The sequence below is a fragment of the Pan paniscus genome, chromosome 17 (assembly GCF_029289425.2).
Source record: "Pan paniscus chromosome 17, NHGRI_mPanPan1-v2.0_pri, whole genome shotgun sequence".
NCBI classification, from domain to species: Eukaryota; Metazoa; Chordata; class Mammalia; order Primates; family Hominidae; genus Pan; species Pan paniscus.
Window position 1 is genome coordinate 40,430,453 of NC_073266.2, and position 25,225 is coordinate 40,455,677.

At 39.9% G+C, this 25,225-nt stretch overlaps 1 protein-coding gene across 12 annotated transcripts in view; it reads left to right on the top strand.

Moving 5' to 3' along the window:
• Positions 1 to 23,508, top strand: part of RBBP8 (RB binding protein 8, endonuclease) — a 98,502-nt gene extending 74,994 nt beyond the window's left edge. For 6 of the 12 annotated variants that reach the window (XM_003815647.5, XM_055102758.2, XM_003815646.5 and 3 more), the window contains 4 exons: positions 4,272 to 4,341; positions 13,782 to 13,878; positions 19,127 to 19,268; positions 23,165 to 23,508. In XM_003815647.5, coding sequence (XP_003815695.2) covers positions 4,272 to 4,341; positions 13,782 to 13,878; positions 19,127 to 19,268; positions 23,165 to 23,262 — 407 coding nt within the window. In that variant the 3' untranslated portion in view covers positions 23,263 to 23,508. Of the gene's footprint in view, positions 1 to 4,271; positions 4,342 to 7,215; positions 13,760 to 13,781; positions 13,879 to 19,126; positions 19,269 to 23,164 lie in introns of those variants that run through there. The other 6 variants (XM_055102759.2, XM_055102760.2, XM_008968601.4 and 3 more) reach the window with 2 other exon arrangements.
• Positions 23,509 to 25,225: the final 1,717 nt, after the last annotated feature.

Sequence of the window (25,225 nt, forward strand, 5' to 3'; positions counted from 1 at the left end):
GAGTAGAAGGAGAAAGTTTTGTAGAACATTCAGATCCAGCCAGGCACAGTGGTTCACACCTGTAATCCCAGCACTTTGGAAGGCCAAGGCAGACAGATTGCTTGAGCTCAGGAGAGTTCAAGACCAGCCTGGGCAATGTGATAAAACCTCATTTCTACAAAAATTAGCTCGGCATGATGGCACATACCTGTAGTCCCAGCTACTTGGGGGCTGGGGCGAGAAGATCACTTGAACACCCAGGAGGTCGTGGCTGCATCAGTGAACCACCGACTGTACTTCAGCCTGGGCGACAGAGTGAGACCCTGTCTCAAAAAAATAATAATTAATTAATTAAATTCAAAAAAGGAAAATTCAGGTCTGTTTTCTGCTGTGAATGCTTTATCTTACCAGACAAAATACCTAATGTAACTATGTGTATTAGTCTTAATATCTCTTTCATTAGAAGCAGTAACTTTATAATGTAGGATAGCAATCAGAAAAAGAATACTCTAATTGAAAATCTAAGTAGATAATCTGGATTGAAAATTGTAATTTTTGTTAAATCTCTCATTTTTCTCATTGTTATTAAGTTGGTCCGAATTTTTAATCTAGTGCAAAGATTGTTTTATGCTGGTTTAAATGAATATACCTTCTACTGTGGCACAGTCTTGATTATGCTCATGTTTCCATCAGGTTTTTGAAACAACAGCCCTTAACTCAAAAGTGAATGAGACCCAAACCAAAGATAGAGGACAGTAGGCTTTTGCTTGCTTAGTCCATGGCAAAAACTCCATCAAGTAAATTTTGAAATAAAAATTTACAGCTGTTCAGTATCCTTTTCCCCCGCAAGAAGGACCTTTTGCAAATAGGTTTCACTTCAAAGAAAAAGACTATTTTTTGCAAAGGTGTACTTATTAATTTCTGTTCCTTCTTTTAAGTTATATTTGACACTGACTATCCCAGAATTTCTTCTCACTTAGCGTTTCTGACGATGCTGCCTCGTTCTTTTCATTTGTCACAGCTTGTTTCCTAGAATATCCCCAAGACTCTTTCTTCCTCACAACTTTTCTCTCACAACTTTTATCAGCCTTACCTCTGAAAATGATTCCAAATCTGCATCTCTAGGTTTGATTTCTCTGATGAATCCCAGTCTTGCATTTCTGAGTACTGTGAGATACTTTTGCGTCTCTTCAGCTTAAATGTAACGTCTAAGCCAATTTCCATTTACTTCCAACCAAATAATCTTCAAACGTTTTTATTTTTCCCAGTCACCCAGGCATATAATTTAGGATTTGTTACATATTTATTTTATTTTCTCAACCCAGTTACTACCTTGTATGTGCTTTCTCACATAACCCTTAACTGTCTACCTGCTTAATGTTTAACTCTCTGCTTGCTTAATGTCTATTTTCTTCACTGTAATGTAAACTCCATGAAGACAGGAGACCTGCTCTCTCATTACACATTGTATGTCTGGAACTTAGCACAATGCTCAGTAAATTTTGATTCTTTGAATAGATGCTAGCGTTTAGCTATTTGAGTCTAGACATCTTAGGAGTCAGGTCCCAAGTTCTGAGCTCTAGTTTTTAATCTTTGTCACCAATTTTCTGATAAAATCTTTAATCTGTTTATTCCCTAGTTATAACTTACCTTAAAGATGCATTGTAAAAATCAACAGGATTGGTGACAATGTAAATTAGTATAGCCATTTTAGAAAATGGTATGAAGATTCCTCAAAAAACTAAAAATGGCCAAGGCGGGCGGATCATGAGGTCAGGAGATCGAGACCATCCTGGCTAACACGCTGAAACCCCGTCTCCTGAAAATACAAAAAAATTAACCGGGCATGGTGGCAGGCGCCTGTAGTCCCAGCTACTCGGGAGGCTCAGGCAGGAGAATGGTGTGAAACCGGGAGGTGGAACTTGCAGTGAGCCAAGATCACGCCACTGTGCTCCAGCCTGGGCAACGGCGCAAGACCCCGTCTCAAAAAAAAAAAAAAAAAAAAAAAACTAAAAATGGAACTGTCATAGGTCCAGCAGTCCCACTACTGGGTGTATATCCAAAGGAAAGGAAATCAGTATGTTAAAGAGATATCTGCACTCACGTTTATTGCAGCACTGTTCAGAATAGCCAAGATACGGAATCAGCCTAAGTGTCTACTTACAGATAAAGAAAATGATAGATAGATAGGTGTATATATATATATATATATATATATACACACACACATATACATAGACACACAAAAATACTATTTAACCACTAAAAAGAACAAAATTCTGTCATTTGTGCAAACATGGATGAGCTTGGAGAACATCATATTAAGTGAAATAAGCCAGGCACAGAAAGATAAATACCACATGTTCTTATTCATATGTGGAATCTAAAAAAGTTGATCTCATAGAAGTAGAGAGTAGAATAGCAGTTACTAGAGGTGGGGAAGGCTGGGATAGCCAAAGGTGGGTTAATTGGTATAAAAATATAGCTAGCCAAGCAAGGTGGCAGGCACCCATAGTCCCAGCTACCCAAGAGGTTGAGGCAGGAGGATAGCTTGAGCCTTGGAGTTCTTGGAGTAGTGCTGTATTGGAGTTCTGAGGTATGATCCATATTAAGTTTGGCATCAATATGGTGACCTCTTAGAAGCAGGAGACCACTAAGTTGCTCAAGGAGCAGTGAACTGGCCCACTTCAAAAATGGAGCAGGTCAAAACTTGCATGCTGATCAGTAGTGGTGCGGTGCCTATGAATTGCCCCTGCCCTCCAGCCTGGGCAACATAGCAACACCTGATCTCTAAGAAAAATAAATAAGGGAGCCGGGCACAGTGGCTTACGCCTGTAATCCCAACACTTTGAGAGGCCGAGGCGGGCGGATCTCAAAGTCAGGAGATCGAGACCATCCTGGCTAACACAGTGAAACCCCGTCTCTACTAAAGACACAAAACATTAGCCGGGCATGGTGGCGTGCGCCTAGTAGTCCCAGCTACTTGGGAGGCTGAGGCAAGAGAATCTCTTGAACCTGGGAGGCAGAAGTTGCAGTGAGCCTAGATCATGCCACTGCACTCCAACCTAGGCAACAGAGCAAGACTCCATCTCAAGAAAACAAAGAAAAATAAAAAGCTAAATAGAAGGAATAAATTGTAGTGTTCAATAGCACTATATGGTGACTGTAATTAACAACAATATATGTTCTCAGATAGCTAAAAGCACAGATTTTGAATGTTTCCAACACAAATAAATGACAAATGTTTGAGGTGACAGATATGCTAATTACCCTAATTTGGTCTTTACACATTGTGTACATATATCAGAGTATCACACTGTATAAAGATGTATACTTATGTGTAAATTTTTTTTATTTTTTTGAGACGGAGTCTTGCTCTGTTGCCAGGCTGGAGTGCAGTGGCACAATCTCAGCTCACTGCAACCTCCAACTCCCTGGTTCAAGAGATTCTCCTGCCTCAGCCTCCCGAGTAGCTGGGATTACAGGCATGTGCCACCATGCCCAGCTAATTTTTGTATTTTGAGTAGAGACAGGGTTTCACCATGTTGGCCAGGCTGATCTCAAACTCCTGACCTCAGGTGATCCACCCACCTCGGCCTCCCAAAGTGCTGAGATTACAGGTGTGAGCCACCACACCCAGCCAAAGTTAATATTGAAAGCTGTCTTTTGTTGTTCTTTCTTGTCAAATGATAATAGTGGGCATCTGAGTATTTCTTTTATACTCTAAAATACTTCCTGAGATAATGACTTTTAGCTGTCTAGTAATTTTGAGTTGAATGAAACAGCACCCTCCTCATTATGCAGATGCAAAAGAAAGAAAAAAGTAGTTGCAGAGGCAGGGCGCAGTGGCTCACGCCTGTAATCCCAGCACTTTGGGAGGCCGAGGCGGGCAGATCATGAGGTCAGGAGATTGAGACCATCCTGGCTAACATGGTGAAACCCTGTCTGTACTAAAAACACAAAAGATTAGCCCGGCATGGTGGCGGGCGCCTGTAGTCCCAACTACTCAGGAGGCTGAGGCAAGAGGATGGCGTGAACCCGGGAGGTAGAGCTTGCAGTGAGCAGAGATTGTGCCACTGCACTCCAGCCTAAGCAACAGAGCAAGACACCGGCTCAAAAAAAAAAAAAAAAAGTTACAAAGTTGCAGAAAATTTAAATGAGTTGCTCAGAGGCCTGGAGCATGAAACCCAGTAAAAATGGAAGTTTGAGTGTACGTCATTTTCTTCCAAGCTAGTTAATTATTTCTCATTAAGTTCTACATTTAGTTTGTAATGTGCATGTTTTATTTATAGCTCATGGTGATAAACAAGACAAAGTCAAGCAGAAAGCGTTTGTGGAGCCATATTTTAAAGATGATGAAAGGTAAGTTGGTTTTTATTTATACCAGCAATGTGAGTGGAAGTACGATAGAGCTGTCTTTTATTTCTCTCTCTTTTTTCTTTTTTTTTAAAGACAGGGTCTTGCTCTGTCACCCAGGCTAGAGTGCAATGGCGTAAACTCAGCTCACTGCAACCTCTGCCTCCTAGGCTCAAGCAATACTCCCACCTCAGCCTCCTGAGTATCTGGGACTACAGGCACATACTACCACACCTGGCTAACTTTTTTATTTTTTGTAGAGACAGGGTTTCACCACTTTGCCAAGGCTAATCTTGAACTCCTGGGCTCAAGCCATCCATCTGCCTCGGCCTCTCAAAGTGCTGGGATTACAGGCTTGAGCCACCACACCTGGCCAATCGAGCTGTCTTTGTCAGAGTATCTCTAAACTGTTAAATTGCTACTTTGGTTAAATTAAAATTATTTACTTTATGGTCATAAAAAAGAGACTCGAGCATAAAAACAACAAATTTTACAAATAAGGAAATTTTTGCCACCATCACCTTTTTTTGGCAGTGGTAATAGTTATTTTCTCTGCTTTTGTGTGTGTGTGCGTGTGTGTATTTCTTTTTTTTTTTTTTTTTGGAGACAGAGTTTCACTCTGTCGCCCAGGCTGGAGTACAATGGCGCAATCTCGGCTCACTGCAACCTCTGTCTCCTGGGTTCAAGTTATTCTCCTGCCCCCGCCTCCCGAGTAGCTGGGATTACAGGTGCCCACCACCAGGCCTGGATAATTTGTGTATTTTTATTAGAGATGGGGTTTCACCATGTTGGCCAGGCTGGTCTCGAACTCCTGACCTCAGGTGATCCACCCGCCTCAGCCTCCCAAACTGCTGGGATTACAGGCATGAGCCACCATACCCAGCCTGTCTGTTTTATTATTTTTTTTAATGTCTTTTTATTCTATCTTTTCAACTTGGGGCATTTATTAAATTGTATAAGTTTTATGTAGTATAAGACTTTAGGTAGGCCAGGCATGGTGGCTCACGCTTGTAATCCCAGCACTTTGGGAGGCCCAGGCGGGGGGATCACAAGGTCAGGAAATCGAGACCATCCTGGATAACATGGTGAAACCCCGTCTCTACTAAAAATACAAAAAATTAGCCGGGCGTGGTGGCAGGCGCCTGTAGTCACCGCTACTCAGGAGGCAGGAGAATGGCGTGAACTCGGGAGGTGGAGCTTGCAGTGTGCCGAGATCGCGCCACTGCACTCCAGCCTGGGCAACAGAATGAGACTCCGTCTCAGAAAAAAAAAAAAAAAAAGACTTTAGGTAGTAAGACTTAGGTTTATTATGCTTCAGAATAATTTTATAAGGATTTTTGAATCTTTGAAAACAAAACCTTTAAGCATGTTTTGTTTTTTTGTTTTTTTTTGAAATGGAGTTTCGCTCTGGTTGCCCAGGCTGGAGTGCAATGGCATGATCTTGGCTCACTGCAACCTCTGCCTCCTGGGTTCAAGCAATTCTCCTGCATCAGCTTCCCGAGTAGCTGGGATTACAGGTGCCCACCACAACACCTGGCTAATTTTTTGTATTTTTAGTAGAGACAGGGTTTCACCGTGTTAGCCAGGATGGTCTCGATCTCCTGACCTCGTGATCCACCCGCTTCGGCCTCCCAAAATGCTGGGATTATAGGCGTGAGCCACCTCGCCCGGCCATATCACTTTGATTTTTTAAGGTAAACTATACTTCATACTGATCGCTCTAACTCAAATTCAGGACCACAGGATATTTATGTAAACTCCTCTATCTTACATCTTTATTTACTTTCCCACCTACTGAAAATCCCACTTCTCAGTGCCACCAACATAATTCCTTAATTTATTTTATTCCACATTACATATAAAGCAGTTTCAGAATAATACCACCAATAATATAATTAATGAAAATTGTTTGAAAGCTTTTTGTATGCTCTTTTGTCCTTAAAATATATTCTATTAGAAATGTACAGTAAAATCACTGCGTTTTTTTTTAAAAGTCATTTGGGATAATTATTTTTTGCAGTTATGCCACCAACTCAGTACCCAGGTTTATTTTGCTTTTGATTTTTTAGGAATTGGGTTTTTTTCTTTTCATATTTGATTCTTTTAAAAGTACATAAAGTATAATGTATTTTATATATATATATATATAATGTATATAATGGACACAAAGTATGTACATTGTACCAGACTACAAGTATATTCAGATAATTCTCACTTCTATTCTTGGCCTCTATATCTTATAGCTCCCTATCCCTACAGGTAATCATTTGTTTAAAATTTATGATTTTTCTTCTATCCTAAAAAAATAGAAGCAAATACATGTATATAGTCATGCTATCCATGACTCATATAGAATATTATATATACTTTGCTCTACTTTGCTCTTTTAGACGGAGTCTTGCTCTGTCACCAGACTAGGGTGCAGGGGCGCCATCTCGGCTCACTGCAACCTCCACCTCCTCGGTTCAAGCGATTCTCCTGCCTCAGCCTCCCAAGTAGCTAGGACTACAGGCATGCGCCACCACGCGCAGCTAATTTTTGTATTTTTAGTGGAGATGGGATTTCACCATGTTGGCCAGGATGGTCTCGATCTCTTGACCTTGTGATCTCCCTGCCTTGGCCTCCCAAAGTGCTGGGATTACAGGCGTGAGCCACTGCACCTGGCCTGCTTTTTTTATTTAACTATAGATCCTGGAAATCACTCAAGTTGTATATAGCGATATTCCTCGTTTCTTTTTAGCTCCATAGTACTTCATTATGTGACTCTACTGTAGTTTATACCCTAGCAGTGGACACTTGGGTTGTTGACAGTTATGCCTAGTGCACACAGTGCTGCAGTGAATAACCTTGCACATTCTCTTTTCATATTTTTGCCTGTAGATCATTGAGATAGATTCCTAGAAGTAGGACTGCAGAGTAACAACCGTCATTTTCCAGGTGGCTCATGCCTGTAATCCCAGCACTTCAAGAGGCTTTGGCAGAAGAATCGCTTGAGCCCAGGAGTTTGAGACCAGCCTGGGCAACACAGTGAGACCTCGTCTCTACAAAAAATTAAAAATTAGCTAGGTGTGATGGTGTGTGCCTATAGTCCCAACTACTCAGGAAGCTTTGAGAAGATCGCTTGAGCCCAGGAAGTCAAGGCTGCAGTAAGCTATGATCACACCACTGCACTCCAGCCTGGGCCAACAGAGTGAGACCCTGTCTCCAAAAAAAAAAAGAACTGTCATTTTAAATGTTTCATATTAAAGGTTCACTAGTTTTTTAGAAAATATGTATGAGTAGTTTTGTTTATTCTGAAGCAATTAGATAGCTGGAGAACAAGAGGTGAATGGAAGTGTGGGGATGGAGGCATGCAGATGCTAGAATTCTCAGAGTTACATTGTTGCTTTTCCCACTGAGAATACTAAGACTGCAAACCTGGGAAGATGGATTGTGTAGTATCAGGGACAAGAAGCTTGTTTAAGTGATGCTTTGAGGTCTACTACAGATGCCATTCTACTAGGAGATTCCCTACGTCATGATAAGACACTATAGAAGTGGAGTAGTTAATATTCAGAAGAAAGGATATGGCCAAAATGTGATCTGCATAATCTTAGGATTCCATAAACTCTTTGAAAGAAAATATAGTTGTGGCAATATTTTTTGTGTGTACTTTTCTGGTTTCCCTTTTCTAATTCACAGATCACACCAGAGCTGAGGGTTCTTGAGTTGAAACAAAAAAGGACTTATACTTAGAGTGACTAAAACTTTTCTTTTTGAGGGAAAGTGCTTGCCAACTAGAGGGGCATGTATGTGGTCTTTTTATTACACTTCTATTTAAGGTATACTTTCTGTTTCACAGTGCTTTATTGCACTTTGCAGATACTGTTTTTTACAAATTGAAGGTATGTGGCAACCCTGTTTGAACAAATCTGTCAGTGGCATTTTTCCAACAACATGTGCTTACTTCATGTTTCTGTGTCACATTTTAGTAATTCTCACAATATTTCAAACTTTTTCGTTATTATATCTGTTACAGTGTTCTGTGATCAGTGATCTTTGATGCTATTTTTTTTTTTTTTTTCGAGACAGAGTCTCACTCTGTCGCCAGGCTGGAGTGCAGTGGTGCCATCTCGTCTCACTGCAAGCTCTGCCTCCTGGGTTCATGCCATTCTCCTGCCTCAGCCTCCTGTGTAGCTGGGACTACAAGTGCCCGCCACCACGCCTGGCTAATTTTTTTGTGTTTTTTTAGTAGAGATGGGGTTTCACCATGTTAGCCAGGATGGTCTTGATCTCCTGACCTCATGATCCGCCTGCCTAGGCCTCCCAAAGTGCTGGGATCACAGGCGTGAGCCACCGCGCTCGGCCTGATGCTGTTATTGTAAGTGTTTTGGGTCATCATGAACGATGCCCATTTAAGACAGCGAACTCAATCAATGAATGTCGTGTGTGTTCTGGCTGCTCCACCAACTGACCATTTTCCCATCTCTCCTCCTCTTCTTGGGCCTCCCTGTTCCCTGAGACACAACAACATTGAAATTAGGCCAGTTAAGAACCCTGCAATGGAAGCAGGCATGGTGGCTCATGCCTGTAATTCCAGAACTTTGGGAGGCCGTGATGAGCAAATCGAGACCAGCCTGGGCAACATGGAAAAACCCCATCTCTACAAAAAATACAAAAAAAAATAGCTGAGCGTGGTGGCACACGCCTGTAGTTCCAACTGTTATACTGGGGTAGGCTGAGGTGGGAGGATTGCTTGAGCCCAGGAGGTCGAGACTATAGTGAGCTGTGATCGCGCCACTGCACTCCAGCCTGGGAGACAAAGTGAGATGCTGTCTCAAAAAAAAAAAAAAAAAAAAAAAAACCCAACTATGATGCCCTCTAAGTATACAAGTGAAAGGAAGAGTTGCACATCTCTTACTTTTAAATCAAATGCTAGAAATGATTAAGCTTAATGAGGAAGATATTTCAAAAGCCAAGATGGGTAAAAAGCTAGGCCTTTTACACCAGTCGGCCAAGTTGCAAATGCAAAGGAAAGTTCTTGAAGAAAATCACAAGTGCTACTCCAGTGAACACATCAATGGTAAGAAACTGAAACAGACTCACTGCTGACATGGAGGAAATTTCAGTGGTCTAGATTGAAGATCAAACCAGCCACCGCATTCCTTTAAGTCAGTGCCTAATCCAGAGCAAGCCTCTAACTCTATTTAGTTTGAGGAAGCTGCAGAAGAAAAGTTTGAAACTAGCAGAGGTTGGTTCATGAGGTTTAAGGAAAGAAGCCATGTCCATAATATAAAAGTGCAAAGCAAACGGCAAGTACTGATATAGAAGCTGTAGCAGCAAATGATCTAGAATATCTGGCTGAGATCAGTGATGAAGGTGGCTGAACTAAACAATAGATTTTCAGTGCAGATGAAACACCCTTCTATTGGAAGAAGATGCCATCTATGACTTTGATAACTAGAGAGGAGAAACCAGTGCCTGGCTTCAGAGCTTCAAAGGACAGGTTGACTCTTGTTTGGGTTAATGCAGCTGGTGACTTCAAGTTGAAGCCAGTGCTCATTTACCATTCTGAAAATCCTAGGACCCTGAAGAATTATGCTCAATCTACTGTGCCTGTGCTTTAGAAATAGAACAACAAGGCCTGGATGACAGCACATCTGTTTATGGCATGGTTTACTAAATATTTTAAGCCTATTGATCAGAAAAAAAAAAGATATCCTTTCAAAATATTGTAATCATCCAACAGTTGTTTTTTCTTTTTTTCTCACCATACAAATAGAGCTGATTCACTGAGACAGTGATATTATAGTAGAGAAAGAGTGTAATAATTGCAGAGTTAGTCAAGTGGGAGGACTGGAGTTACTATTTAAATCACCTTCCCCTAAAATGTGGAAGCTATGGTTTTTTAAGGATAGTTTGGCAGAGAGGGAGCTGGGAACAGGGAATGGAGATTTGTTGGGTTGGGGATGAAATTATAGGGGTCAAAGGTGTCTTTTTGCAGAGTCGGTTTTTGGGTGGGATCACAAGATCAATTGAACCAGTTTTTTGGTATGAGTTACCAGCGCAGGTGAGCCCACCTGGTCCGTCAGAGTGTAGGGTCTGAAAAATACCTCACGCCCTAAGGTTTTATAATAGTAATATCATTTGTATGTAGGAGCAATTGAGGTTAGAAATCCCATGATCTCTGTCTGCATGACTCCACTACTGAGCTATAATTTTAACCTCTTGACTGATTTGCTGGTTTAACATAGATGGTTTAAGTCTCTGAGCAAGAAGGAGGAGTTAGTTTTGGGAAGGAGCTGATAATCATCTTTGTTTTAAAATAACCTCGTGGCTAATTTGTTAGTTTTACAAAGGTGGTTTCAGTCCCTGAGCAAGGACAGGGCTGATTTCCAGAAGGAGCTGTTATCATCTTTGTTTTAAAGTTAAACTAAATTTTTCTCATAGTTAATTTGGCCTATGCCCAAAAATAAATAAAGACAGCTTAAAGGTTAAAAGCAAGATAAAGTCAGCTAGGTCAGATTTTTTCCACTGTCATAATTTTTGCAAAGGTGACCTCAATACTACTGTTCATTGACAAAGCACGTTGTCACCCAAGAGCTCTGATGGAGATGTACAAGGAGATGAATTTTTTATTTATTTATTTATTTAGAAACAGAGTCTCACTCTGTCACCCAGGCTGGAGTGAATGGCGCAATCTTGGCTCATTGCAACCTCCGCCTCCCAAGTTCAAGTGATTCTCGTGCCTCAGCCTCCCAAGTAGCTGGGATTACAGGCATGTGCCACCACGCCTGGCTAATTTTTTTTTTGTATTTTTAGTAGAGACAGTGTTTCACCATGTTGGCCAGGCTGGATGAATGTTGTTTTCATGCCCGCTAACACATATCGTTCTGCAGACTGGATCAAGTAGTAGTTTGACTTTCAAGTTCTCTTATTTAAGAAATACAGTTTGTAAGCCTATCCCTGCCATTGATGGTGATTCCTGTGATGGGCAAAGTAAACTGAAAACCTCCTGGAAAGGATTCACCATTCCAGATGACATTGAAAACATTCATGAGGCCAGGACTTCAAGACCAACCCGGGCAACATAGTAAGACCTCATCTCTACTAAAAAGCAAAAATTAGCTGGGCCTTGTGGCTTGCACCTGTAGTCCTAGCTAACTCAGGAGGCTGAGGCAGGGGGATTACTTGAGCCCAGGAGTTCAGGCTGCAGTAAGCTATGCTCATGCCACTTCACTCCAGCCTGGGCAACAAAGCAAGAACCTGTCTTAAACTAACTAAATAATAATGAATAAAATGAAATTTTGTGCTTCTTGATTGCTTTTTCTTCCCAATGTACTCCATAGCATATTAATCCATACCTAGTGGCTTTGACCCTCCTAGGTTTCCGTGATTCACAGTAGGATCTTATTCATTTAAAAATAACAACAAATGATAGTTATGCCTAATATTTTGAAGAATTCATGGTAGGTGGAAGCAGCATAAGGTAATTTTTCTTCTTCTTTTTTCTGTTTTGTTTTGTTTTGTTTTGTTTTGTTTTGAGACAGGATCTCACTTTGTTACCTAGGCTGAAGTGCAATGGCACAATCATTATTCACTGCAGCCTCAAACTCCTGGGCTCAGGCAGTCCTCTCACCTCAGCCTCCTGAGTACCTGGGACTATAGGTGTGTGCCACCACAGCCAGCTAATTTTTTATTTTTATTTTTTGTAGAGACAGGTGGTTTGATATGTTGCCCAGGCTGGTCTCAAACCCCTGGTGTTGGTCTCAAGCAACCCTTTTGCCCCAGTCTCCCTAAGTGCTGGGATTATAGGCATGAGCCACCACACCTGGCCAGTAATGTTTCTCATAAATAGGATGGCAAATGGCATACAAACAGATGAATCTGTTCTCTGGGCAGAAGAAGTTAGTCCTGAAATCTGGGTTCTTAGTACTGGAAAACAGGCAGTATTTTTTTTTTTAATGTTATACAATGCCAATTTATGAGTTTCATAATACAGTATTCATTTTTAAATAGGTTATTATATTTTACCTCCTAACCTAATTATTATTTTCAGCCAGTGAAAGGCAGAAATAAGAAGTAATAGTAATTGCCTTTCAGTATAATCCCACTTGTATATTTTTGCTTTTATTGTCTGTTATTTTGAGGTCTTATTCATAAAATCTTTTCCCAGACCATTGTCCTGAAACATTTCCCGTATTTTTTTTTCTGTAGTTTTATAGTTTTGGGTCTTACATTTAGTTCTTTGACTCATTTTGAGTTGATTTTTATATTGAGTGAGAAATAGGGGCCTATTTTCATTCTTCTGCAGTGGATATCCAGTTTTACCAGCACCGTTTATTAAATAGACTATCCTTTCCCCAATGAAGGTGCGTGGCTCCTATGTAAAAAAATTAGTTGACTATAGAGGCATTCATTAATTTCTGGTACTCTGTTCCATTGCTCTATGTGTCTGTTTTTATGCTAGTACCATGCTGTTTTGGTAACTGTAGCTTCGTATATTTTGAAGTCTGATAGTATGTTGCCGCCAGCTTGTTTTTGTTTTTGTTTTTTTGCTTTTTTTCTTTTTTTGAGACAGAGTCTCACCCAGGCTAGAGTGCAGTGGCGTAGTCTCAGCTCGCTGCAACATTTGCCTCCCGGGTTCAAGCGGTTCTTGTGCCTCAGCCTCCTGAGTAGCTGGGATTACAGGCCTGTGCCACCACACCCAACTAATTTTTGTATTTTTAACACAGACGTGGTTTTGTCACGTTGGCCAGGCTGGTCTCGAACTCCTGACCTCAAGTGAGCCACTGCGCCCATCCAGCTTTGTTCTTTTTTGCTCAGGATTGCTTTGGCTATTGGTATGTCTTTACTGGTTTCAGACTAATTTTAGGATTTTTTTTTTATATTTCTGTGAAAGCCTGGGCACAGTGGCTCACGCCTGTAATCCTAGTACTTTGGGAGGCTGAGGCGGGCAGATCACCTGAGGTTAGGAGTTCAAGACTAGCCTGGCCAACATGGTGAAACCCCATCTCTACTAAAAATAAAAAATTAGCCAGGCGTGGTGGTACAGGCCTGTAATCCCAGCTACTCAGAAGGCTGAGGCACAAGAGTCGCTTGAACCCGGGAGGTGGAGGTTGCAGTGAGCCAAGATCATGTCATTGCACTCGAGCCTGGCCAACAGAGCAAGACTCTGTCTCTAAATAAATAAATATTTCTGTGAAGGACATTATTAGTATTTTGATGGGGATTACACTGAATTTGCAGGTCACTTTGGATAGTAAATAGTTTTAATTTATTTAGTTAGAAAAAAATACCCATAAAAATACTTGGTGTATATATAGTAAGCACTTAATAAGTATTTGATGAAGCAATATTTTTCTAACATACTGAATAAACATTTCAAATAAAAATGAATGAATGTTTTGGGGATTATTTCTCCTCTGAACTCTAAGCTTTGTTAATTTAATTCATTTTTCCCCCAGAGAGACTAGCTTGCAAAATTTTCCTCATATTGAGGTGGTTCGGAAAAAAGAGGAGAGAAGAAAACTGCTTGGGCACACATGTAAGGAATGTGAAATTGTAAGTACTAATGTAGATACTAATTGTTTTTTAAGTACGGCTTTATAGATAATAAATGCATGATTTTAAAATCACATATACAAACCATATTGGTTATAGAAACCTCTTATTTGAGCCAGGCATAACAGAAGGAATAAGGAGTATTCTGGGTCGGGTGCGGTGGCTGATGCCTCTAATCTCAGCATTTTGGGAGGCCAAGGAGGGCGGATCACTTGAGGCCAGAAGATCGAGACTGGCCTGGCCAACATGGCGAAACCCCATCTCTACTAAAAATACAAAAGTAAGCTGGGTGTGGTGGTGCACATCTGTAATTCCAGCTACTCAGAAGGCTGAGGCAGGAGAATCGCTTGAACCCGGGAGGTGGAGGTTGCAGTGAGCTGAGATTGTGCCACTGCGCTCCAGCCTGGGCAACAAGAGTGAAACTTGGTCTCAAAAAAAAAAAAAAAATGCCGGGTGCAGTGGCTCACACCTGTAATCCCAGCACTTTGGGAGGCCAAGGCGGGCGAATCACGAGGTAAGGAGATCTAGACCATCCTGGCTAACATGGTGAAACCCCGTCTCTACTAAAAACACATTTAAAAAAGCCAGGCATGGTGGCGGGCGCCTGTAGTCCCAGCTACTCGGGAAGCTGAGGCAGGAGAATGGCGTGAACCCGGGAGGCAGAGCTTGTAGTGAGCCGAGATTGCACCACTGCACTCCAGCCTGGGCGAGAGAGCGAGACTCCGTCTCAAAAAAAAAAAAAATTATTTTTACCAACATTCTCAGGAAATTAGGTATACTCATAATTTTTTAAAAATAATTGGTACCAATATAAGTTCTTTTTTTTTTTTGAGAAGGAGTCTTGCCCTGTTGCCCAGGCTGGAATGTAGTGGCGTGATCTTGGCTCACTGCAATCTCCACCTCCCAGGTTCAAGCAATTTTCCTGCCTCAGCTTCCCGGGTAGCTGGGATTACAGGCACCTACCACCATGCATGACTAATTTTTGTATTTTTAGTAGAGACAGGGTTTCACTATTTGGCCAGGCTGGTCTCGAACTCCTGACCTCAATTGATCCGCCTGCTTTGGCCTCCCAAAGTTCTGGGATTACAGACATGAACCACCACGCTGGCCAAGTTCTTTTTTGTTTGTTTGTTTGACACAGAGTTTTGCTCTTGTTGCCTAGGCTGGAGCACAATGGTGCAATCTCAGCTCACCACAACCTCCATTTCCTGGGTTCAGACGATTCTCCTGCCTCTCCCTCTGCCTCCCGAGTAGCTGGGATTACAGGCATGCGCCACCATGCCCGGCTAATTTTGTATTTTTAGTAGAGACAGGGTTTCACCATGTTGGTCAGGCTGGCCTCGAACTCCCGACCTCAGGTGATCTGCCCACCTTGGCCTCCCAAAGTACTGGGATTACTGGTGTGAGCCACTGCACCAAACATTTTTCTTCCTAAACAAGATATAATGAATAAATACTTAAACACTTATATTTTTCCTTTTATACATTGGCTGTCTTGGATGTTGAAGTAGATGGTACAGACATTGCTTTGTATCTGTGGGAAACTAGCTTCAGGACCTACTGTGGATACCAAAATCACGGATGCTCAAGTCTCTGATATAAAATGGCATAGTATTTGCCTATAACCTATGCACATTCTTTCATATGCTTTAAATTACCTCTAATTACTTATAATCCCTATTACAATGTAAATGCTTTGTAAATAGTTGTTATACTGTATTGTATAGGGAATGACAAGAAAAATAGTCTGTACATGTTAATACAGATGAAGGTTTTTTTCCTGAATATTTTTGATCCACGGCTGGTTGAATCCATGAATGTAGAACCCAAGGATATGAAGGGCCAACTGTATTGATTGTCCTTTTACTGAATAGTCCCAGGCAGGTTCTGTTTTGACCTGGAACATGCTGTTTTTATTTCTTCCCTTGTCGTCCATTAGCTCTCAGATGCCTGCCCTCAGCAATTTACTTCCCCTTTTAAATTTCGTTTTTAACATACGGGCTAGAAAATTTAATAACCAAGCACATTAAAATTATATGTGAAAGTATGACTAGATTGTAATACAGGTAAGCATTGGGTAAAAATATGCTCTTATGTACTAACAATGGGAATATAAATTGGGATCACTATTTTGAAAAGCAGTTTGGCAATACAAGCAAAAGCCTATAATGTGAGTTCGTGAGTTTTCATTACACAAATTGAATATATCATGATTTCTTAAAGAATATGGTCCACATTGAGTAAATCTCTGGTTTTTTAGTTATAACCATAATTCTATGATCTAGAATTAATCCTACTAGTTAGAAAAAAGCTATTTTGCTAGAAACACTGTTAAGTTACATTCATTCTCAATAATCATTTCCCGTGCTTTCTGTTATCCAATCTCTGAAAACCATTATTGTATACATTTTAGTTTTTCTAGTTAATTTACCTGGGAAGGTAAATCTGTTCTGTTACTCCATCATGACCAGAAGTGGAAGTGCCAGTCCCATGTACTTAAATACTAACCATATGCTTACAGTTCTTAAATTTATCCCATTGCCTATTCTGCAAGTGGAGTGTGCAATACTCATGTGGATCTGAGATAGTGATCTCAAATTTCACACATCCAAAAACAAACATACAATATCTGCCCTCAATTCCCAAACCTCACTGCTGAGTCTCCTATATGTCCTGAGATCTTATAGTTATTCACTACTTTTTTCTTTCACATCTCAATAACTTTTATATCAACAAACCCCATTGATTCTTCCTTCAAAATATATCCCATATCCATCCACTTACTATCACCACCACTAATGCCCTGGACCAAGGCAACATTTTATAATTTTTTTTTTTTTTTGAGTTGGAGTCTCACTCTGTTGCCCAGGCTGAAGCACAGTGGCGCGATTTCGGCTCACTGCAAGCTCCGCCTCCTGGGTTCACACCATTCTCCCGCCTCAGCCTCCTGAGTAGCTGGGACTACAGGCGCCCGCCACCACGCCTGGCTAATTTTTTTGTATTTTCAGTAGAGACGGGGTTTCACTGTGTTAGCCAGGATGGTCTCGATCTCCTGACCTCGTGATCCGCCCGGAGACGGGGTTTCACTGTGTTAGCCAGGATGGTCTCGATCTCCTGACCTCGTGATCCGCCTGCCTCAGCCTCCCAAAGTGCTGGGATTACAGGTGTGAGCCACTGCACCCGGCCAACATTTTATAATTGTAATAGCTTCTAAGTGCTCTCCTGGTCTTTTTTTTTTTTTTTTTTTTACTCTAAAACTTTTATTTTGGCCAGGCACAGTAGTTCATGCCTCTAATTCCAGCACTTTGGGAGGCCGAGGCGGGTGGATCACCTGAGGTCAGGAGTTCAAGGCCAGCCTGGCCAACATGGTAAAACCCTGTCTCTACTAATAATACAAATATTAGCTGAGCGTGGTGGTGCATGCCTGTAATCCCAGCTACTCTGGAGGCTGAGGCAGGAAAATCACTTGAACCCAGGAGGCAGAGGTTGCAGTGAGCCGAGATTGCTCCATTGCACTCCAGCCTGGGTGACAAGAGCGAAACTCCATCTCAATAAATAAATAAATAAATAAAACTTTATTTTTTAGAGCAGTTATAGGTTCACAGCAAAGTTGTACAGAAAGTACATACAGTTCCCATGTACCTCTGTCCCCATTCTCTTTTACTTTTCATTCTTGTCTCTTAACAATGTACTTTCAGCTCAGCAATGAATGGCCTTTTTTTTTTTAAATAATCTTTTTAGAATAAAAGTTAAATCATGTCATTCCCAGAATCCTTCATTGTCTTCCCATCCCACTAAGAAAAAGAATCTAAAGTCCTTATCAAGGACAACAAACTCTGGCTCTGCACTTCCTCTCTGATTTCTGTTCAACCACTCACCCATTTGCTTGCTGTGTTACAACTGCACTGACCGACTACTGTTTCTCAAATATGTTTTAATTCAGTGGCAGTGTTTTTTCCAATAAGCCCTGATTCTCTAAGGTCATCTCATCTCATCCCAAAGCCCAGACTAAGGTAACAAAGGCTTATACTTAGGGCAGTGAGAATGATGAAAAAGATACCTGAATGAAGTTGTTTCACAGCTTCTTTAAAGCCTTTAATCTGTGTAAAATAGAAATGTATTAAAAGCTTTTACTTCAAACTTAAATTCTAGTTTTAAGGCTGTCACTTTCAATAGGTGATATCTTTGGCAAATTACCACTTTCATTTTCAGTTTCTCAAGTGTAAAGTGAAGGAATCGGCTGGATTAAATATGTGATTCTGGGTGGCTCACACCTGTAATCCCAGCACTTTGGGAGTCTGAGACAGGTGGATCACTTGAGGTCAGGAATTCGAGACCAGCCTGGCCAACATATAGTAAAACCCCGTGTCTACTAAAAATACAAAATTAGCTGAGTGTGGTGGTGCATGCCTATAGTCCCAGCTACTTGGGAAGCTGAGGCAAGAGAATCACTTGAACACAGGAGTGGGAGGTTGCAGTGAGCCAAGATCGTGCCACTGCACCCCCACCTGGGTGACAAAGCAGGACTCTGTCTCTCAAAAAAAAAGTGATTCTGTCATCTATGTTCTATTAAACCTTAAACTACTGCTTTGTTTTCACTAAGTCTAGGCCTTAAAAACCTGTACAATTTTTACGTATAATTTTATCCTTGTGTGCATGAAGTTCAAGTTCTTTGTTTTCACAGTTGCCAAAAAATAGTAGGCTTTTGATCCTAACTGAAATCTTAAAGGGAGAAGTCATGGAGCCTTCAACATTCAGATCTAAATTATTTTTTAAAGCCATAGAGATAAGAAAATTACTTTGAAACACACGTTATATTCAAATAATAATTAAGAAACATGTAGACCTCTGAATTTTTTTTACTGGCCTAATAAGGATAAAGACTTTGTACCAGTGTATAAATCAGCTGTATCACTAAGCACACTGTCAAGATCAGCTGGCTTTTTTTTTTTTAATTGCAACACTTTACTGATAAAGGAAGGACTTTATTGGTTTACATTGTGATACAAGCTCCTTTTCTCATCAGTGAAGCAGGCACTTCACAGACCAACATCAGCACTGATTACTGTTAGTAATTAATACTGTCTGTAAGAATTAATTACTAATAGTATCATCAATGAGGATTAAGTTTCCTTAGACTGCTGAATATCTTAGTAAATGGCTTTTTTAGCTTCTAGTTTATAATCAATAAGCATAACACTCCATTTATTATTCTTCAGTGAAAAAACTTACCAGTTTTTATTATTAGTATTATGCAGATATGCCAGCAGAAGAAAGAGAAAAGAAGTTGGCTTCCTGCTCAAGACACCGATTCCGCTACATTCCACCCAACACACCAGAGAATTTTTGGGAAGTTGGTTTTCCTTCCACTCAGACTTGTATGGAAAGAGGTGAGAGTATAGATTGTAACATTTTATAATTAATTTTTTTAAATACTTGGCCGGGCACAGTGGCTCACGCCTATAATCCCAACACTTTGAGAGGCCAAGGTGGGTGGATCACCTGAGGTCAGGAGTTCAAGACCAGCCTGGCCAACATGGTGAAGCCCCATCTCTACTAAAAATACAAAAAATTAGCCAGGCGTGGTGGCACATGCCTGTAGTCCCAGCTACTCAGGAGGCTGAGGCAAGTGAATCACTTGAACCCAAGAGACAGAGGTTGCAGTGAGCCAAGATTGTGCCATTGCACTCCAGCCTGGGTGACAGAACAAGACTCTGTCTCAAAAATAAAATAAAATAAAATAAAATAAATAAAATAAAATAAAATATAAAATAAAATAAAATAAATAAATAAATAAATAAAATATATAAAATAAAAAAAACTGTATATGCCCAAATGTGAACATGCACCTTTTTTTCTGCGATTCTCTTTACCTTTTGCTGCAGGTTGGGTGCTAGTTTTGTGACATAAAAACATTCCTAAAGATAAAAGGACTCTTCAGTAATTTAGTTGGAATTAGAGATTGGTAATATCACTTTAATGTGATTGTGCTTATATTATTCTGGTTTACCAAATTTCAAAAAGCAATTTCTCTTTTATTCTATCATCAAAATGATTTTTTTTTTTTTATAGGGCTTCACTCTGTCACCCAGGCTGGAGTGTAGTGGCATGCATAATCATGGCTCACTGATGCCTCTGACTTAAGGGCTCAAACTCTACCTCAGCCTTCCAAGTAGCTAGGACTACAGCCTTGTGCCGCCATACCCAGCACTTTTTTTTTTTTCCCCTAGAGACAGGGTCTCACTATGTTGCTCAGGCTGGTCGTGAACTCCTGGCCTCAAGTGGTCCTCCTGCCTTCACCTCCCAAAACACTGGGATTACAGCCATGAGCCACTGCACCCAGCCAAAATGACTTTAAATAAAATAAATAACCTAACAAAAATTACCAGCAAAGTTATATTTAAAAAGAGAGAATCTTAAAATCTACTGCTATGAATTTTGGATTTTAAAACCTCACCCAGAATGCTGGATGTTTATAAGTGGTATCTGAATAAATAAAAAAGATGTTTATTTGTTAGGTTGTTGACATGCAACTAGCTTGTTTAGATATGACACTTACATTTAATATAATTTGAGAATATATTCAGCTTTTAGGCTGTTAATAAAAGGTCATGAGTAGTAATTTTTGTTCTATGTTACCAGCAGCATAATGCTAAAAAGTATAGAGCCACACTTTTCTGGTTTTATATTTTCTACCAAAATTAAGTTAGTTGGGTATGTGATCTGAAGTCTTCATGTCATATAACTGTCTTTGGGGTAGCATACTCCCATTTCTGTGCTCAAGCTAGGACTATCAATCTGGACATTACCACTATTCCAGGCATATAGTAATTCATAGTCACTAAGGTCTAAACTTTATTGTAATCATTGGTTTAAATGAAATGAAATGCTCGAGTCCTTAGCCTTAAAAGAGCTATTTAATTAAGCAGGGTCCATTTCACAGACCCTTTGTTGTGAAAGTATAATTCCAGAGGAGCTCATAAGAGCATTTAATAGCTAGTTTTTATGAAGGGGCCTTTTTTTTTTTTTTTTTTTTTTTGAGATGGAGTCTCACTGTGAGGCCCAGGCTGGAGTGCAGTGGCACAATCTCGGCTCACTGCAACCTCCACCTCCCAGGTTCAAGCGATTTTCCTGCCCCAGCTTCTTGAATAGCTGGGACTACAGGCACATGCCACCATACCCAGCCTTTTTTTTTTTTTTTTTTTTTTCTAGTAGAGACGGGGTTTCACCATACTGGCCAGGCTGGTCTCAAACTCCTGATCTCAAGTGATCCACCCGCCTCAGCCTCCCAAAGTGCTGGGATTACAGGCTCGAGCCACCACGCCCGGCCTGAAGGGGCCTCTTTAACTGAAGATTTTATTCTCTACATTATTGTATTCTTAGACTTTTTTTGTATGTGGCACATATAGTTCAAAACTCATTTGTTATTAAATGAATGTTGGTACAGACATTCAATCAAACATTCTTTTAATAAGACAACATACTCTTAGTTTTATGAAGAATTTTAATTCAAAATCATCCTAAAACATGAGCTAAATACTGACATTACATGTGTACAGTTTATTACATACCAAGTATACTTAAATGAAGCTGTTCAGAAAAAAGCCATAAGAGAGGAAGAATATTAGCTAAGCAGGGACTTATCTGACCTCTTTATTATTTTTTGCTATTTTCTCCATGGTCCAAAGACCATCCAGTTACAGACTAAGTCTTTCCTTGTGGTTTAAAATACTGAGTTTTAGCTGGTCCAGAGGCAATTAGTTATCTCAGTTGATCATTCAGATACAGATTGAACTGCTTCTTTTACTCTTTCCCTTCATTCTCACTACTGTACCTGACTCGTCTTAAAAAAAAAATACTGAGTTTTATGAAAACAAGATATGTTTTCTGGTATGTGATTGAAAAGTATAGTAGTGTTTAGAATATTTATGATTTGACTTTTTAATTAATTAGTAGCCTTCAGGCTTTAGGCCTGTATTTGTCAGTTAAAGATAAATGTCTAAAATTTTTACCCACAAGAAGATAAAATAGCATTAAATAAATGTCAAATGATAAAATATACCACCTAGAATTTCAGTTCAGCCTTGCCATCTTATAGAAACTATTCTCAGCTGGGCACAGTATCTCACACCTATAATCCCAGCACTTTGGGAGGCCAAGATGGGAGGATCCATTGAGCCCAGGAGTTCGAGACCAGCCTGGGCAACAGAGTGAGACCCTGGCTCTAGACGAAATAAATAATAAAATTAGCCAGGTATGGTGGTGCATGCCTGTGGTCCCAGCAGTAACTCAGGAGGCTGAGATGGGAGGATTGCTTGAGCCCTGGAGGTGGAGGCTGCAGTGAGCCGTTATTGCACCACTGCACTCCAGCCTGGGCAACAGAGCAAGACCGTGTTTCAAAAAAACAATTAATTTAATTTAATTTTGAAAAGAAACTGTTCTCAATGAAGAGCTCTGATGATTTAGCTGCACAACAAGGTGGGAGAGACCTTCTTCACTTTTGGAGACGCTCCAGATGTTTAACTGTAAGATAGTTTTTCCAAAAGATGCAAAGTCTCTGACAGCTTTCACTGTATTTCTGCTTTCCCCATTAATAAGCCAGATTGAGTCAAATTTGATGTGATATCTCACTGCCTGGTCACCAGATAGAATCAGTCTGGATAGAGCCTGTGATTGCACCCCATGCGTATGGCAGAGCAAATACTTCCCCTGAAGATTACATGCTTAGAGACACCTTAGGAGATCTAATAGTCTGAAGGGTATAGAGGGATTGTCATCTATTGAAATAGCTACTGTAGAAAGTATTTTTGATAAGTACCTGAAATTTATAATAGTAGAGTTCATGTTTAGCACTTTGTCCCCCTTTGCAACTACCTATGGGAGGCAGAATAGGAAAGTGTTTAAGAGTTCTGCTACTGGAATAAGAAAGAGCTTGGGCCAGGTCCCAGCTCCTCTACTTTTTAGCTTTGTGAACTTGAACAAGTAATTTAACTTCCTTGGGTCTCTATTACCTCATCTGTCAAACAGGTATAGTAGAAACTACTTCAAAGGAATGTGAGTTATATGAGATGATATATGTAACCATTTGGTAAATATTTGCTATCATTATTATAAATGAGGAAACTGATGCTAAATAGTGAGATCAGTCATCAGCATCACACAGCTAATAATCAGAAGAATCATGTAAACTTACAAAGCATCAAATAAGAGAAATGTTTACTAGATATAAGCTGAAAGAAATGCATGTTGCACATACAGTCTTCTAAGTTTATGATTTGTCTTTAAGGTTATATTAAGGAAGATCTTGATCCTTGTCCTCGTCCAAAAAGACGTCAGCCTTACAACGCAATATTTTCTCCAAAAGGCAAGGAGCAGAAGACATAGACGTTGAAACAGAAACAGAAGGATGGAGGACAGTTTTTTCCTTCTTAGTTATTTATAGTTAAAGTTGGTACTAAACATTGATTTTTTTGATCTTCTGTAAATGGATTTATAAATCAGTTTTCTATTGAAAATGTTTGTGATATTTTGCTTTTGCACCTTTAAAACAATAAGGCGCTTTCATTTTGCACTCTAACTTAAGAGTTTTTACTGTATGTAGTGATACCTAATACAATTTTGAAAATACAATAGTTGTAGTCTGTGATTTGTTGCCTTTCAGTTCTTTTCTTTTTACTTCATCTTCCCTTGGTATTTACATTGAGCAGTGACTTCATGTTAATCATTACAGATTTTTCTTCATCAATTGCTCTTCTCTAGGTCATATCAGTGTCTAGCATTTAAGTCTTTTTTTTTTTTAAACAAAAAAGAAAGACTGTATTTTAATAGTTTTTTTAAACTCTCCAGCTTTTGTTGAATTGGAATCAGGTACTACATTGTCATAAATTCCTTTCAAGGTGACCACAAATATCGACTTTTTTTCCTTTCCCACATATTGTAAACATTATTCTCTGATCTGGTCCTAATTTTCCAGCTCTTCACATGTTTTCTTTTCATCATACTTTTTTTTCTTTTTTTTTTTTTTTTTCCGAGAAGGAGTCTCACTCTGTCGCCAGGCTGGAGTGCAATGGCACAATCTCACTCACTGCAACCTCCGCCTCCCGGGTTCAAGCAATTCTCCTGCTTCAGCCTCCCAAGTAGCTGGCACTACAGGCGTACGCCACCATGCCCAGCTTATTTTTGTATTTTTAGTAGAGATGGGGTTTCACTGTGTTGGCCAGGATGGTCTTAATCTCTTGACCTCGTGATCCACCTGCCTCAGCCTCCCAAAGTGCTGGGATTGCAGGCATGAGCCACCGTGCCCAGCCATACTTTTTTTTTTTTTCTGGTGCAGTTTTGAGGTTAAATATGTTGAGTTCTCTGCCCATTTGTTCAAATTCTATTGTATTATTTCTGTGGATTGACAAATGTTATGAACAATTTGGTTTCAAAATAGATTTTTCTATTTAGCAACTTTCTATTCCTCTAGGACCTAGTATTAAGGTCATTAAGATGGCTTAATGAGTCATTAAGCCATTAATGAGTCATTAAGATGGCTGACCAATCTGTGCCATCTTTTTTAGTGACATTTTGTTTATCAGTGTCTCTTTTGTGTATTTCTTTGATTTATATCTTGACAGTATTACATAAGCAGGAATAAAAGAGACATTGAGTGGAATGTCTCCCCCAAATATAAATAACCTTATAAATACAATCTTTACTTCTCAGAGTCCTAAAATCTTCTTGGTTAGTCTGGTCTTCCTTGTTGATCAAGGTTCTCGTGACTAAATGGTATTAGTTTGTGTTCTCACAGATAGGATAGGAAAAGGAATTATACATATTGATTATGTACTATATGTCAGACCACTTATGTACCTTGTTTGGCTCTATGATTCTGAATTTTTTATCACCCTATCATCACTTCTGTTCAGCCCTTTTCTTCCCTTCCCAAGTTGTTTATTCTGTTTGATTTTTGTTCTCTGCTGGTAGTCAGATAATCTCCCAAAAATAATAGTTATCATTGATTGGTCACTTCCTGTGTGTCAAGAACTGTTTTATACTCTTCACATAGATGGTTCTCTTTCGATCCTCAACCCTGTGAGCTTATCACTTAATAAATATTGTTAAGCTGCAAAAAAAAAAGGATCCAAAAAACAGATTAAACAACAAATTACTGGCTTTATTTTTCTCACCTTAAAAAGTCTAGAGGTCAGCAGTCCAATGCCACTAGTGCAGCTCCATAATGGCCTCAGGGACCCAGATTTCTCCTGGTTTTCTGCTCTTCCATACTTTGTATTGGTGTTCATCCTGGTATCTGTAAAGCAGTCTATGCCACCTCTAGCATCATGCCCATGTTCTGCACAAAAAG